This window comes from Atractosteus spatula, chromosome 14 (assembly GCF_055471065.1).
Source record: "Atractosteus spatula isolate fAtrSpa1 chromosome 14, fAtrSpa1.hap1, whole genome shotgun sequence".
NCBI lineage: Eukaryota > Metazoa > Chordata > Actinopteri > Semionotiformes > Lepisosteidae > Atractosteus > Atractosteus spatula.
In genome coordinates this window covers 43,635,454-43,652,578 of record NC_142719.1, presented here as the reverse complement: position 1 = coordinate 43,652,578, position 17,125 = coordinate 43,635,454, and the positions used below count along the sequence as shown (strand labels likewise).

Below are 17,125 nucleotides of genomic sequence, written 5' to 3'. Positions count from 1 at the left end.
CCGGACTGCGCAGGCGGCTGCGACGTCAGCCGTCACGTTGCGCCCCCTCGTGCCTCACGCACCTGTGCGGCCGGCCTGTTGCAGGTTCGGGAAAGGGAGCCCCCGGGTGACGTCATGGCCTTTTACCGGGGGGAGGTGTCACGTTGATAGCAGGGGCGGAGAACACTGCTGGAGTAAAGCTGTTTACTTTAAGATTGTGAAAGGGAAATTGCGCCTCCTCCGTCATACACGTTTTAAATTTTAAAGCTTTTATAAGATAAACATAACTTAAAAGTCACAGCTGCTGTTAAATATAGCTTCACTAGGACAATACGTGAAGGTAAGCATACATAGAAATGACAACTACAGCCTACAAAAATTCCTTCCATTTATTGAACATGCACGTAAGGTTAGCACCCTTTCAACAGTAACAATCTATGTACACAGTGGAAAACAGCCACAATCATGCACATAAAAGCGATTTTTAAATTGGATCTCAGCAAAAACATTTCGCTGGCTGTGGATCTTCTATTTCTACGTGGACAATGGCCAATACATCTACAGAACGAGATGTTCTAGTTCAGCACTCCAAGCTAGTTAACGGTTCAGTTGAAAAGTCAACTCTATGCAAAGGACGGCAGACGGAGGCTTTGAGCACCTGAGGCGTGGTCGTCACTCTCTGCTGGGTTTCATTCCAGGCGAGCTCCGTCTCCAGTCAGTCCTAATTAAAGCCTTTAATTGAACTACTTGATTCTTATAGTCCAACTTGCTTCTGCATTCAGTCCTGAGTTTCAAAAATATCCGTGTTTTAAGGCCAATGTTTCCAGCCACTTCAGCATACAGAACTGCACAATGCCTCTCCCATATTTCTCACTATACAGCTAGTCAAAGGTGATCAGTTATTGATGAACTGGAACAGGTATTCCCACAGAGACTGTCTTCATTCACAGAGGTCCTTCCAGTTGGGTTTGTGACAGCACACCTGAAACTCACACACTGGTACAGGCAGGATAACAACTGCAAATTTCTTTCCATGTTCAGAGAACATGAAGCAAATTTAAAAAATACACCCTAAATAAACTGAAATTGATTGTCCTGTGATTGATAACGTAACTGGAGTCAAACATGCCACAATGGGACATCAGAGACACCATCAGAGCATTCTTATCTCTAAGGCATCTGAGAAACATCACAGTGAGCTCGCAGTGATCTGGGATTTCAGAACTAGGGAAGTGACTGGGTGGTTTTCAATAAAAGCAAAAAGTTTCCAACCATCTTGGTTTACCCCTGTTAAGTCCATTTATTTACATTTCACAGGCAGACAACAGGCAACTTTCCAATTACACAAGTAAAACGTAAAGTGATGATTCAAGAAAACTTCGGCATCCAGAAGGGATCTATATTGCAGACCTCTTGAAAGGAAAATACAAGTGTTGACATGACGTAAAGCTTACTTATTTTAAGTAATGAATTGTGTTGTCCTTCACCTTTTTTAAAAGGCATAGAAAATCCAGAAAGCCCTCCTCTAGCCTAAATTACCTGAGAGCAAATCCAGCAAGACTAATGTTTCAGAGGGTCCTCTTGACTAATAAGCTTTCAATGTACAGAAAGTTAAAGGGTCTTGTTACAGATTTCCCACAGAGTGCGGACAACCACTCATGTCTGCTTTGAGGATTTGTCCCCGTGGTGCAGTTTGGAAAGATACGGGTCTTTGCAAATGCCCCCAACCTGAGGACAAGAATCAACACCAGGAATAAGGGACACCACTGCAGGGACGTCCCTTCCCTCGAGGTTTTCATCTGGTCAGTTATTTCAGCAGGGTGCGAGGTCCTGGAGCTAAGGTGTCATGTCAAGAGGTCCCGGGTAAAACCCCTGGCCGTTTGCTACTCGGGTAACCTGGGCAGGTCGTTTGCTCTGTCCTTTAGAAGAAGCATAAAAACGAAAACGCACTGCACGTGACTGGCCCATTTACACAACACCCTCCCATACCAAACAATCACGAGCGCTCTAGTCCGGCGCCGGGACAAGGCCCAGGGTGACCTGGGTGAGCAGACTGCAGGTGCTGGGGGTGTGCAGGACCCCCGGGCGGGGGAGCGCCGGTGCAGAGGGCCCGCGCCAGCGCTCGGGCCGCAGAACTCGCAGCAGAAGTGATGCTCGCCGCCTTACTCGCACCTCTCGGTAGCTACAGCAGTCGGGTATGGAGGCATTTACACATTCAACAACCGCAGCTTACTGTCTCAGTAGTGAAGCGAGATGTATAAACCTGCGCAGGAAGGTGTGTAATCTTCATTGAGTGCCCTTAAGGCCTTTAGTGTGAGGATGTGCCTCACAGTAAAAGTGGAAAGAGTGTTTTCTGTACTCACTCTTAAAGAGACAACTAGGTACTGAATGTACTTATTTTATTTCATGCCTCCATTTTAAGATGTCCTTACTGTATCTCAATTTAGTAAAAAGTGTCTAGCTCTCTAGCTATAGTGTAGGGGGAATCATTATTAGGTATCAGTTTAAAATACTGCAGTTACCATTGTACATAGCATCTCTCTTGTTTTTGAAAAGCATACTGCTGGGAAATTTTGTTCAGCAGCTAGCATACAATTAACATGCACCCTATATATACACACACCAAGTCTGGCACAGTGGTTACAGGCTCTGTACTTAATGGAAAAGCTGTGGGTTCAAATCCAAGGTGTGGTACTGCTCATTATACCTTCGAACGACATGCCTTAATCCTATTGCTACAGAAAAATGCCCAGGGGCATACAAATGCAAGTCACTGAATAATAAGTGCAAAATCCATAATCAACAGGCAGCTGCAGGACTGCAATACAAGTTAAACAGGCTCTGTGACTAGAGATCAGCATCACCTGTGAACTCCAGTTAGAGGAACTGAAACACTCAGTGGCTGACATGTTAAATGAGAAGCATCCTGCCTTGTTAATTAGAAGACTTACCATTTTAAACAAACAGAATTTGCCAAATTTGCAGGGACGTGGTATGAGAAAAACACCAGAAAAATGTAAAATATTTTCCATTATGTTCAGCCTTGCGGGAAAGTTGTGATCTTGCTATAAACCTGTGAAAGATAGAGTGACCTTTTGATAATCATAATAGCTCATCTCCACAGGCCTTCCTGTTATCACGCATCAGCAGAAATGAGGGAAGCACATCTACTGTAGTTTCATTTTAAACGCTAAGAAAAACCAATCTGAACGCCGCATGTGGGGGTGGGACAGGCCCAGAAGGAGGACAGCCTTTTGGATTCTCAGTTAAACCTGCTGTAAAACCAAGGGGCTTGCCAGGTTGTGGACTAGGTTTTACTGATCTCTATAACTGGCTCCCTTAGGAAAAAACAGTTAAATAGTTAAATTGAGCTAAAGAAATCCGAGGAACAAAGTTCTCCTCAAACAGGTTTGGCAGCTGAGCTTTGAGATGTTCTCCTGAAAGTAACTTACCTATAAGCCACTACCACTGTACACCTGAACAGAAAAAAAATGACAATTTCAGTCTAGTGAGTGCACAGAAAAAAAAAATATTGAAGAGATTTAAAAATAACCTCACCTTTCACACAGACACGGAGCTTAAACTGGTATACAGAGTTTCATGGTACAGCAACTTCACAAATGAAAACAGACGAGACAGGAGATTACATGTGCACAGCAGCCCAGGACTGCTCACTACAGAAAGACACGGAGCTTCTGAGGAAGTCTTGCTGTGCTGGAAGCTCCCAAGAACTGACAGACTCTGAAAACAGCGCACAATTCTCGACAACTCAACATCTGAAGAAACCGGATGCCCCACTGCCAAGAGTATCTAGTGGAAGCAAAGCCTACGCGATGCCTGTCCCCTTGGTTTCTAGGGCCCAGGGCATGAGGGTCAATCCTGAATCCCAGAGTCACCTGCAACTATGCAGGAACCTACTCCGATATCGGCAAGAGCCACCGCACCTTCCCCACACTGTGGTGCACAGACAAAACCCCTGACTCGGCTCATCTTCAAATGCAACGAAGCAACACAATACTAGCCCTCTGATATTTGACACGACACCTTTTCCGACTCCACCAAATTTTTACACTTCTCGGACAGCTAGCACAACTTGACACCTATCGGCAAGGTGATGCATATGAGGAAGGGGGCAGTTTCCCAGCTCCCATTATCTATGGGGAAACAAAAACACACTTGTGCGCTCAATTGCCAAGCATAAAAGATGCAAGTGCGTACTAGTCTCAGCTAATCCCTCCCAACACCACCTCATCTCCATAGACAAGGTTACAGGAGTAGGGAACAATCTGCCCAGCCACATTGTTGAAGCCGATACCCTGGCTTCTTTCACAAAACTGGTGGATCGGACCCTTGGATCAATGAACTACTAAGTACTTCGCAAGCATGTTGCTGCCATGTGTAAGGCAAGTGGCAGCACAACCGACTATCAGTCACTAACTTTACTAGGGTACACTCTATCGTGTAAAGGTGTTCTTTCACATTTGGCCAATTATTCACAGATGGGTAATTCAGAAAAGATTTACTCCTGTTGAAAGTTACTTCATGTACAGGTAATAAACTGCAAACTAGTATTTCAAAGACTCGTCTTTCCCCTTAAGTGACTATTTTGTTCCCCTCAAGATACTTAGAAAATATTTGGCAACACATGGCGACTACCACATCCTAAATATTTCAATTTGTCCAACGGTCACGACTACTTTTGCACGGTCTTGAAAACCACTGTAGTGATAACCCCCGGTGTTTTCAAATCTACATGTGATCTGTTACAAAAATCTGCTCAAGACTTCCACTACTAAATAAAAATTTAGTAATACTTAAAAACTGTATTACCCCTTTAGAATATCATACACTTCCAGTAAATCTACACAAAATGTGTAAACTACACATTCAGTTTAACACAAGACTGCTAAAACATTAAAAGTCAGCAGTTATCCCAGTGATTCTTAAATCCAAACATAAAGACTTTAGTAATCAGTTTTATTACACAGTTTAATCATAATTAAACACACAAGCTCAAAGAGCTTTCAGGTAATTAAATATACAGAAGTTGTATTTTTGTATAGGAATTCATACCCTTGACATCCAGAAATGTAGCCATTATGAGTAACTGGAGCCATTAGCTTCTTATTAAACAAAAGCCAAATGCAACTTTAAGGGTTTAGGGAAAATACTTGTAAAACTAATAACTTGTTTATATAACTGGTCCAAAATTCTAGTTTGTAATGGATGTGGGTATGGTTCTTGGTCATGACAATGCAAAAACAATGAAAAAAAGTCCTTCAGAATTTACCAGTAGTACAAAAACAAGCCAAAGACCTTATTCTTCTATTCATAACCTCTTATGAGTTTAAAAGAATTCCTAATAAATGTATACAAAAATACATTTGCCCCCCACTAACTGATTACTACTGTAAATATTGCCTGGAAGCACAGGGAAACAAAAACCCCTCAATTTTCAGACTAACCCAGTTTAAAACGGCAAGGAACACTTTTAGATTCATAAACGTTATGATTGAACAACTGGCCCTTAACACGTTTTCGTGTTAAAAATGTCATTTTTGAAAAATAGCAAGATACAGGGAGCACAGTATTTCTAAGATCGCTGTTTCAAATATGTACAACACAACGCAGCACTGCTGGGTCAGGTAAACATGTGCACAGGGGAAGATGAGGCATGGGCTTATAGAAAGCAGTCAAATGGAAACCAAGATTTTTTCTTCCAAAGCTCCCCTAGCCATACATGTAGAGGTGTGCCCACAATCCTCCGGAACTACATTGCATACTTTTGTGTCCATTCCCGAGCTATTCTGTTGTACCTGAAAAAAAGAAGAAGAAATTTCAGTTTATTTACTATTAATGGAGCAAAAATGCATAGATCCTGATAAAGTAATGCAAGGAAACCTGGTTCCTGTTTTGCACCACTGGAATTTCAGATCCTACATAAGCACTCAAAAAGGTACCCGAGTTCACCCATTGCCACCTTATTGCAATCGCACTGCAACGTGCATCCAGCATACAGAGTACTCCCGCATCACTCGTTAGTACGTCACAAAGAAATTAACCACAAATATTCTATAAAAATTCAGAAATGGTTATGAAGGTTATATTGTTGACCACATTAGACAGTAGCGGCAGCCAATTCACGAAGGCGCGGATTGTTGATTTATGCACCTGTCCTGCACTTTCTCTTCCGATAGCGGGGAAATGATTGCAATCCACTGTAAAGTCTTCCATTTCCGATTTGTGTTAAAGCATCAGGAGTCGGTGCGAGAGCGCATTTCTTGGTGGTACGGTAGAAAAGCACCCTGCTAGCCGACCCTTTTTCAGCTTCCTCCACGCACTGGAGGAGCGAACGAGAACCAAGCCCACCGCACCTGAATGCGGGGGAAGCATGTGAGCTTTCTGTGAGCTTCACCACAGAAAGTCCACTATCCCTGAACATCAATACACATGTAGCAGACCACTTCACAGTGACCACGACTCTCACGGCAGGTCCTGTATTTATCGCTATTCCAAGGGGAAAAGAGTATAAAGTACATCTTTAATAATTTGGGTGACCGTTTTAAATATTGGCGTTGACCTTTTGTTTTAAAGTATTGGGACCATGGCGATTATGTATAAAAGAAGCAGATGTTTGTATGCTAGATAAATCAGGCAGTAGTTTATACAATAAAATGTTCTGCTTCTTTGCAATACAAAAAAAGGCATGTAGAAACAGTCAATGACTGTCTTTACTGCTGCGTAATTTTGGAAAAAACATTATTTCCACCTTTAAGCAGCCTCCTGTGGTATTTGGCAAAATCTGTTGAAGGGCAAGGATGGAAATCATTTCAAGTAGGGACTATTTAAAAAAAAATACAGAAACCAAGCTTCTTCTACATACGAGATGTTGGTCAAATGATTAAAAACCATATAAATAATGCAATAACACAATGCTAGTGTACTCACTTTTCCCTGTCTGTTTTGTAGATGCGTGCAATCTCTGGCACTAAGGGATCATCTGGATTTGGATCACATAACAGTGAACAGATCGACAGAAGAACTGGAGAAGAAGATACAATTATTCAAACAACAACCTATTAAGGATTCCTCTAAAAACATGCTGTCTGAGAATGGATATAGCCATCAAAACTGACTGCCACCTTTAAGTTTAACATCATTCTTTTAAACACTACAAGCATATTTGCTGTGCGTCTGTAGTATTAAATCAAGCCAAAAGCCTTTTCCTTCAAGTCTAGCACATCCGTTTGAATCAATTTCAATTTGAAACTTGTTTTCCTGCTCATTGCACAGGGGAAAAAAAAGCCAATTCCCAGTGTTTACAGTCCTCTAAATGAAGCCTTTAATATTTTTACAGGAGGCATAACCTCACGGCAAACAGTTAGTAAAGATAAACAGCATTTGTAATTCGTTAAATAGAAAGGTACAATAACACAGAGAAAGCAAATTCACGCCCGATGTTATCAAAGAAGTTAAAACTCTTTACAAGTGACTGTTTCTTCGAGCCTCTCTGCATTATATAGCCATGATGTGGAGGGAGCAGCCAGGCAATTCGTCCGAAGTCACAGGAACAAAAGAAAGAAACACAGAAGCCCTGGGTGCTAAGTAGTGGAACAGTGGAACAGGATTGTATGATCCCTTTTGCAGCACCCCCACCCTCAGATGTTTTCATGAAGCGAGCTTTATTCCTTAGCTAGTGGTCACTAGAATGCGACTGCAAAGTTTACAGGCTAAAGGAAGTGTTCTTTACTCGAGTCACATAATGCAAGTCTTAACCCATTTTAAAATTACCTGGTCGTTTAAAAAGTTTCATCCACCTGAAAAAAAAGAAATTTATTCCAAAGTTGTTGTTCCGTTTACGGGGGGAAAAAAAAAAGGCTGACTGAGCCGCCTCAAGGAAAATAAAAATCCTAACCACAGGTACATCTCTCTTTCACTTCGCACTCCATCCGATTCTGTCGCGGGATGCAGTTTACATCACCTGAACCGTTCCTGCCTCCTTAGCACTGCGTGCAACAGGAAACGCAGCCATCTGAGATACTAAACGAAGCCCGTCGGGCTGGAGGAGCAACGGCTATACTGCCTCACAGCCTTTAACCATTTCTGTTGAGGAGATCTCAGCCCACAGGCTGAGCGCTTCAGGTTATGCCGAGACCCATGGAACAGAGCCCAGCTGACAATGTGGGCACAATAAACTGATTTAGAGCACAAGCACCACTAACTGAGAAGCTGTAACTCATCCTGTTACCTCTACTTCTTGCCCCGTGAAAACCTCAAGAATTACTTGCTTGGTGCAACTAGGGTGAGAACGCTGTGCCAGCAGTCGTGTGCTACACACTACCCTACCTTTTGAAATAGTTAGCGCTGGTGACCACTGTGATCGTAGGATATCGAGGCAGATGCTGCCGTTGCTGTTGATGTTTGGGTGGTAGATTCTTGTTGTAAATGCAACCTAAAGGTCAACCAAGAGGAGAAAAAAAAATTAGGAAATTAAAAGCAAGTTTGAAACAAATCTAATTGTGCTAGTTCTAAAGAGGCTTACTTCAGTGTATCAGTGAAACCATCACTATATGCAATAACCTGCGCAGTTAAAACATTCATTTGAGACAGCACCAAAAATAAGCTCACCTTTGGTGGTTTGAATGGGTAATCTGTTGGGAAATGAATTGTCAAGAAGAACACACCACCCTGGTACGGACTGTCATTCTGTCAAAGACAAACATCATTGAGACGACACAAAGACGTTGCTTCACTCTTCGAACTGCACTGAATAACTGAATTACTTACTGGTCCCATTATTGTGGCCTGCCAGTGGAACACTGAAAGAGACAAAAAGGACCTGTAAGAAATACGAATCACTATATTGACTAAATTCACTTTCACGGCCGGATTCTGCTGGTTTCCTCTTTATCAACGAATCAGTGACTACAGCTAGTTTCAGAACGGCTCGCATCTTCAAAAACCAGCCTAGGAATGCTGATATGCCTTGCAGGCAGGTTACACTCAAGCCTGCATTGCTGTGCACAGCAAGAATTGCAATCACCTAAAAAGCACATGATGGCTTCCTCTTCCCCGTGGTATGAGGACCTAGGAAGCAGTACTGGCCGACTTCCTGGTAACAACCCCCCTGACCTTAACCACTACCAAGGGTCTCAGCACAACACTTCTACACTCACTTGATCCACAGAATCATTTACAACATTTACATTTGCAGCATTTACAAGAAAAGCGAGTCAAGTAAATTCCACTGAAGTAACTGTTAAAGGCCATTCTAAAACAGACTACTTTTTTTTTTACTAGAAATCTGCTCACTGTTTAGCGACTCATTTGAAACTGGAGAAACCTGCTCTTACAGGAATGCACCGTGTCCTTTTAATTCCCTTGTAATTAAAAGGTAAAACTGGCAGCCAGATTATGAACCTTAAAATTATTCATCAGGGTCAAAAAATGACACTAGCGATCATAAGCCAGTAAAAATGAAAATGAAAAAGATCAGCTTCTCAATGGTGAGTGTGGATTTAGCAACCAAATAAGATAGATGAAGTGAATGGCCTGATCTCATTTGTATCCTTTATCTGAACGTAAAGGACACATAGAGGACATTAACAAAGAAAATCATGTTAAATTGAAATGCAGCATATAGATAAATTACAATTCTAATAAGGGAGACATCTATTTAATAAACATAGCGGGGTATGTACATTTACAAGGGAACCATCACAAACATTAAGGCAACAAACTTACACCTATAACTACATGAAAAACTTAATTTTCTCAAGTGACTGACTTACACAGTACATTTGCAGGGAAATAACCGACTGCCACAATGAGTTTATTAAGGGCAAGTTCAATTGGATATGGTTACTACAGCTTAGCAACTAGCGGACAGGGAGGGCTCTCTTCCACAAAGGGGATAAAGCTATATGATTATCTGGGCAGTCGAGGCATCCAGACCCAGGGGCGATGGGCGTAATCATATAGTGTAATCCCACTACATGCAGAGAGGTGGCCGTGGGACTCCGGTGAGAAGGGCAAGGTGGGGAAAAGGACCCCAACCTGAGGGCTAAGGAGTTAACATCTGGCTGTATACACAAGAGATCACCTGGATATATTATATTGAATGTGTACAGCACAGGTGATGGTTATGATGTGAGGTGGTGGGTGTATCACATTCTTTTTTTTTTTTAACATCTTAGGTTATGGATTCTGTACTCTGGGTTTTGGTTACATGGTTTACAGTTCTTGGGAGTAGGCAGAAGCACGTGGTTATAGTTGCCAACAGTTCCCCTTGGGTGTCACCGAAGGCTAGAGGTGGATAATTAACACTGCATGAAAGTATTAAACTGAATTAGATGCATCTTTATTAATACAAAATGTAAAATATGCAAAATCACATCTGCAGATCAGAGAACATAGGAGACATGGGCTTTGGCTACAGCATGGCGGTAAATCTTACTGTATCCCACTGTGAGTACAGAAAGATTTAAACATGAGGGTCACAGGTCAGAAAACACCACCTCTTCCTGTCTCCTCTGTAAACTCCTGCCTTCATCAAGTTTAGGCTTCCTGCTTGGTGTCCATTGATGGGTGGTCACACACCGAAAAGTTAAACAGAGACTGGCTCCGCCATTTAATTCAGCTGGTTTAACCCGGGTGTAGTGGTCAACATGCTTGATCAATGTCTTAGGAATCACATGCATGTCAATGGGGCGATCAATTCACACCAGCCTATAGCAGTTATTTTGTCTGCAGCTACTACCATAACCTCTCACAGCTGTTCCCTCGAGTCATAAAACACATTTGAATTCTTATGAAAATAATTTGGGCAACGATGCACACTTCCTTCATGTCTGTAGAAACTATGCTTGCCACTGTTTACATTAATAAAAATTTCTAAAGACTTTGGGCTTCACCAGTCCACTGTCAGGCAGATAGTGTACAAGTGGAGAAAATTCAACACCATTGTCACTCTCCCCAGGAGTGGTCGCCCAACAAAACTCACTCCAAGAGCAAGGCGTATAATATTCCGGGAGATCACAAAGAACCCCAGGTAACGTCTAAGGATCTGCAGTCCTCTCTTGCACTGGCTAACGACAGTGTTCATGAGCCCACCATCAGGCAAACACTGAACAAGAAGAGTGTGCATGGGAGCACAGCGAGGAGGAAGCCACTACTCTCCAAGCAGGACACTGCTGCCCGTTTAAAGTTTGCTCAAGACCAGCTGGATGAGCCAGAAGACTACGGGAAGAATGTTCTGTGGATGGATGAATTGAAAATAGAACATTTTGGCTTAAATGAGAAAGTTATATTCGGCGAAAACCAAACACTACACTAGAACACAAGAACCTCATCCCAGCCGTGAAACACGGTGAGGGCAGTATCATGGTGTGGGGCTGTTTCACTGCCATGGGACAGGACGGCTTGCCATCATCGACGGAACTGTGAATTCTGGACTGTACCAGCAAATGCAGGGTATCTGTCCATAAACTGAAGCTCAATAGAAGGTGGGTCTTGCAGCAGGACAACGACCCTAAACACAGAAGTCAACCTACCAAAGAATGGTTGAAGCAGAAGAAATTTTGCGTTTTGGAATAGCCAAAGTCCAGACCTTAATCCAATAGAAATGTTGTGGCAGGACCTGAAGCAGGGAGCTCATGCTAAGAAACCCACCACACAATACCATACTGCTCCACATGCAGAGCTCCCACCATACTAGAGCTGCAGAACAGGTCCTCAGAGCAGACAGCACTTCGTTACATGACTGACAAATTATACTCTTACATACAAGTTCATAACTCAAACATGACGTTACAACTAAAGTGCAGAGTACTGCTTCCTGATCAGAATTAATAAAGCATAATTCAAAATTAAGGTACTTACTGTCATCGCCAACAGGTCCTGCTGAACACTGTGCTGGAGGATCACGTGCTAAGTCATTTAACTCCTAGAAGTAAAACGAAAACATCAAATAAAAATTCAATGCCTACAGGTACAGTGAAAAAGACTGGAAGAAGAAAGATGAAATTTCAGAAGTGGAGAAGATGAGCAAATGAATTACGACCGAACGTTAACACCACCTAGAGACATGGTCAAACAGCAATGCGCCAACAGTAATTGTTTTTTCAGAAGAGTACGAGAAACATCAAATACAGTTTAGTTTGACTCTGCAAGCTGTAAAATCATGTTGATGTAACAAGTCTCAGATATAGCTCAGTATTTTGACAGTTTTGTATATTTCCGAGCGTCAAAGCGAGAAACGTGATTCAGTTGTTTAAGGTCCGAGTCACACAAACATCACAACTTTCTCTTCGCTACACGAGCGATGGTACAGGTGGTGATTCATTAAACTGGCAAGTTTACCGGGCTCTTAGAAACAAACCAAACACAATGTTATCTGCCTGATCCATCTACTCTCACCCCGACTTGTTTGGAACGTCAGGATTCTGGTTTGTTTTGAGGAAACATGGATCTTCAGGACTCGAGGAGATGCCTTGAGATCACAAGCGGTTGCTGTGGACTTTGGTGGCGAGGGCAGGTGTCGTTCCACACAGCCACCTGCCAACAAACCACATGCCAATAGCAGCTGTCAGAGCATCGTTCCTCCACAACCACAGCACCACACCACATCTACACCGTCTTCCTGGGAACATGCCGATACCACAGCGCTGCACCAGATATTGAGCCTCATAACGCGTAAATAAGGAAGCAAAAAAAATCTTTTGCTCAGCTGGAATGAATAAATCAATCATTTAATAGACCTACAGAAAACCAACTTGCCCCCAAAAACATACACAAATTAAGCAACTAAATAGGGATTAAAAGGTCCACCCATCTGATTCAGCCCCCACCCTGATCCTCTCCGAGGTGCATTACGTTTACATGTTACTAATTCACATCCGTCCACCCATCCACTCTCTAGCACACGGGGGAGCTGGAGCCTATTCCGTCGGGAGACGGGTGCTTCCTGACCCCGTGCCAACACACGGTTGTTTAACCTCCTACAACGATGAGAAGATCGTTTCCACGTGAAGAAACGCCACTCCCGATCGACACGCACAGCACATCGGCTTGGGGTACGCTGCGGTCAGCCGTGGCAACAACGAAAACCTCAAGGGACGCCAAGATCAATATCAAATACTCAGACTCCGGGACTGGCATCACCTGGGGTCCCAGTTCAGAGAGACGTCTTCCAGGAGGCGACGGAGACGCAGGCTTGCGCCGAGACCGACAGCACTAGCGGATGCTCAAGCACCACCAAAAACATGCGTTAGCAGCACATTAATGCTTCAATAAGTGCCAATAATTTTACAAAAACAACCCTGAAAGATTGCTTCACTGAGAACGAACACATCTAGATGTCACAGCGCTGCAACTGGGAAATCACAAGATTACCACTAACAGCTTGACTGAAACGCAACACAACAGAGTAAAGACAGGCCGGGACCACCTGGGCGACTGAAGGGGCTGTTCTTATCCAGTGCCAAGTCCCCAGTGAATTTTCACCTTGATTCACCTGGAAATAACCCGAATACTTCCCGAGCTTGATAGGGCCCAGCTGGAGTCAAAAAGCAGGAGCGCAGGGGCCGTGTGTGGTGGTGCAGAGAACGATGGCAGAAACACTGTGCTTCTGCACGACCTCGTCACCTGCAGGGGAGGTCCCGGGAGCTGGCAACTGAGGTCCCCACACCTGTTGTCACCCCGCTGCGACACCACAGCTGTACCACAACCCCCCCTGTGCAAGAGACGCTACCTTGGCATTACAGCAGAAGGGACGTGGGCAAAACAGAGCCGTGCTCCTCAGGTTTTTACATAATTAACAAGTGCTATAAAAAAAACATTTCTTCTCTCGTACAAACGGCCCCTGGATGTCAAGAACAAAGTGTAGCAATTCCCCCTTCAGAAAACAAAGACTGGCCTTCCAGCATGACGGGAAGTAGCTCTGTACCGTCACCGCAACTTCCTAAGACCCTGGCTACCCTGGGCACACGACCTCACAGACCCTCCCTGGAGCCCCGGAGCCAGTGCAGATCAGAGCACTCGCCCATCGTGCTGCACAGCTTACAGGTGAGGCACTCCCAGACACGGCAAGAGAACGCTTATTGCACCCCTTCACCACGGTCAAAGTCACGGTGCTAGAAAAGCTTCTTGAGCCACACTGGTCCAAGTCCCGGGCTGCTCTCCATCAATGATATTGAGAGCCAGTGCATCTCTGAAGCTACTGATGGCCACTCGGCCAGAGCTGATAAAGACATCAAAAGGCAAAAAAATGGCAGTTTTCTGCAGGTTGTGCGATTATTCATATTTACTCAAGCTTCTCATTTTAAAACCGCTTAGATGATTAGAACTGCGTTTAAGGGGGGCTCGGGTGTAGAATGCAGTTTTTAAAAGTGATGATATCCCAATTCCTCTCCACCTCGGTAAAAGGCAGCTTGACAAAACCTTCAGAGTTTTATCATAAAAACGGGGCCAACACGTAAAAGGACGGAGAGGGAGAAGGTTAAACACCACTGTATGTGTCCAGAGAGATTTCGAAATGCCTGATGTGCTGTCCTATAAAACACACGATCAAAAAACACAAAACAAATCAGAAGACAGCGCACTTCCTAGCGCCTGACAAGGTGCTGAATACAATCAACACCGCAGACGGGATTTCAAGTTCGCTGCTCACTGAGCGGAGTCCCAAACACAGCAGAACTTCTGATCTTCGGAAAGTCCGGCAGCAGCACGCAGAAAGGGCCGTCTGAGTCGTGCAACACAGGCGGAGAAGGTCTCTTCCCAGCAACACTGCCTGCCTGGGCAGTTCCTGGTTCGTCTCCACGCCCGCCAGCCCCCGGCCGTCCTGCCCCGCACGGCGGCCGCACCAGGCCGGCTGAGCGCCCTACCCCAGCCCGCGGCTCGGGCAGGCCGGCTGCCGCTTGCCTTCGTAAGCGACTCCCGGCAAGGCGAAAAGGCCGAATAAAACACCCTGCAGCTGAGGGCCCGGGCGACCTCCCGGATCCCTCTCGCCCGGGCCCGGGGGGACGGCGTGACAGTGTGCGCACCGCGGCGCAGGGCCCCAGCCTCGGACCCGGACCCGCAGCGCCGGCGGCCCCGCACACGTCGCGGGCTGCCCTCTGCCCCGCCGCCGGGCCCTGCCGAACCCGATCGCCCCCCACTCGTGTGCACCAGGCGGGGGAGCCCGGGCCGGCCCGGGGTCCCCGTTGTCTCCCTCACCTTGTGAATTCTCTTCAGAGCCATTGTTGTGCTGCTGCTCCTCCTGCTGCTGCTGCTGCTGCTGTCACCGAAAACGTGTTTTACTCGATTAAAATGGCGGTTGCTCCCCCCCCGCAGCGGACTTGAGCCCCGGAGGATGAACGAAAGGACGCGTCTGGGGACCGAAGGATGGGGCGCCTATGGGCCAGGCGGGCCGGGCGGCAGCGGGTCTGTCTGAAGGCGAAACTGAAAGACAGGACAGAGCCGAACCGAGGTCCTTCCTCCTGCTGCAGCTACCGCGTCACTCGCTCAGCAGCGCCGTACTGCGGCCCTTCCGCCACCGAGCACATCCGCCGCCGCAGCCCGGCCGGGCGGGAGCCGGGGCCTTTATACACCACAGCGGCGCAACCGCCGCCATTGTGGCTCCGGGCCAGGGCGCGCGGCGCGGCCCCGGCCCACGGCGCGCCGGAGCCAAGATGGCGGAGCGTGGGGAAACAGTTTCATCACCTTTAGCCCCTGAACCCCCAGTAAGTCGTCTCCGTAAATGTTCCGGTATGGAAATGCGCGGTGGCGTGTGAGTGTATGAGGGAGGAGGAGACTGGGGGGGGGGAGACTAGTATATCAATTGATAAAAAAAAAAGTCAGTGTGTATTTTTTATTGACTTCGTGTCCTACGAGGCCGCGGTGAACGCCGTGCTCGCCTCTGCCCTGCGTGAGAGAAGCGTCCGGAAAACGGAGCGGGGAAGGAAGTTTGAAGCGGCGAGGCCGGGCGGAGGGATACAGCGCGGCCCGGCTGGCCCGAGCGCACGAGCGCGCGGTTCGCGCGAGAAGAGGAGCTGGGCGGCGCGCGGCCGCGGGGCGCTGGGACCGCTCGTGCACACGGAGGGGCAGGGGCAGGTAGCGCCGAGGGGACAGGCAGCCCGCTCCCATTAACGCTGTTAACAGTGTGGGTGACTCGCAGTGCGGTTCCTACGTGCATGGCGACACAAAGCGCCACAGCGCTGCCCGACAGATTCTCAGTTTTAGAGCACAGAACACCCCATCACCTTAACTGATGTTGCATCCAAAAAAAACGATAGCAAGTGGCGATGTATCACCGAGACAAAGATTTCACTGTTTTCACTGTGTCGTGAATTGTTCCTGCAGTTCAGAACAAGATATCTTATGCAGAATGCGAGGTTGCCCATTCTGTCAAAAATGACCCCCCCTCCAAGTGTTTGTACAGATTTCACATTTGAGTTATTATAAACAGTGCAAGTCTTTAGTTCATCAAAGTAAAATGACTGGTAAAAACGAGTCTACAGCTTGCAGTCAGGTTCCTACAGAACACCCCCTCAACTGTCTTGACCTGTGACTGTTACAGCGCCGGAGAACAAGTGTGAATTTAGGGCATTGTTATTGTAACGATTACGCCCCTGCGTGTAACTGGGATCTCAGCTGCCCAGGCCGGGGGAGGTCTCCTTTAGCTCAGCTATCGAGTTCCCTGTTGCGTGAAGCCGGAGACCCGGGTTCGAGCCCAGGCACTGAGGGACGAACTGGCAGGGCAGGGCAGGGGCAGGAACCCCAGAGCCATCACGCTGGCATGAATAGGTTGAAGCAGACGTCTAGAACAATCTCAATCCTGTTCTACGCTGGCTCCCACACTGGGCAGTCTGCTCCGGGAGGAGGAGCGACTGGGTTTCAGATAAGGAAACACCGAGAGGAGGACCTCCTGGGCCGAGCCCAGGCTGGAATCTGCTGGATTCAAAGGCGGGTTCTGTGTCATTCGGAGAGACGGGCTCCGCGCTCATAGTGGAAACAAGCTAGTTGGGTTCTGATAGCTGGAGACTCACTGATGTTCCGCACACGTGGGACCCCCAGCTGTGTTCACAGTCACCGGAGAAACCTGAACACCACTATACCTTCTACAAGCAAGTATCACCATGAATAATAATACACTCTGTGCAAGCAGAGA

The 17,125-nt window shown here is 46.1% G+C and overlaps 1 protein-coding gene across 1 annotated transcript; it reads right to left on the bottom strand.

Annotated features, from left to right (window-relative positions):
• Nucleotides 1-4,938: 4,938 nt before the first annotated feature.
• Nucleotides 4,939-15,536, bottom strand: ube2d2 (ubiquitin-conjugating enzyme E2D 2 (UBC4/5 homolog, yeast)). Its single transcript, XM_088932849.1, has 7 exons — nucleotides 15,193-15,536; nucleotides 11,860-11,923; nucleotides 8,767-8,798; nucleotides 8,608-8,685; nucleotides 8,326-8,431; nucleotides 6,928-7,021; nucleotides 4,939-5,795 (listed from the first exon to the last, which is right to left on the bottom strand). Exons 1-7 carry the CDS (start codon nucleotides 15,214-15,216, stop codon nucleotides 5,750-5,752), a joined length of 444 nt encoding a protein of 147 aa, XP_088788975.1. The 5' UTR covers nucleotides 15,217-15,536; the 3' UTR covers nucleotides 4,939-5,749.
• Nucleotides 15,537-17,125: the final 1,589 nt, after the last annotated feature.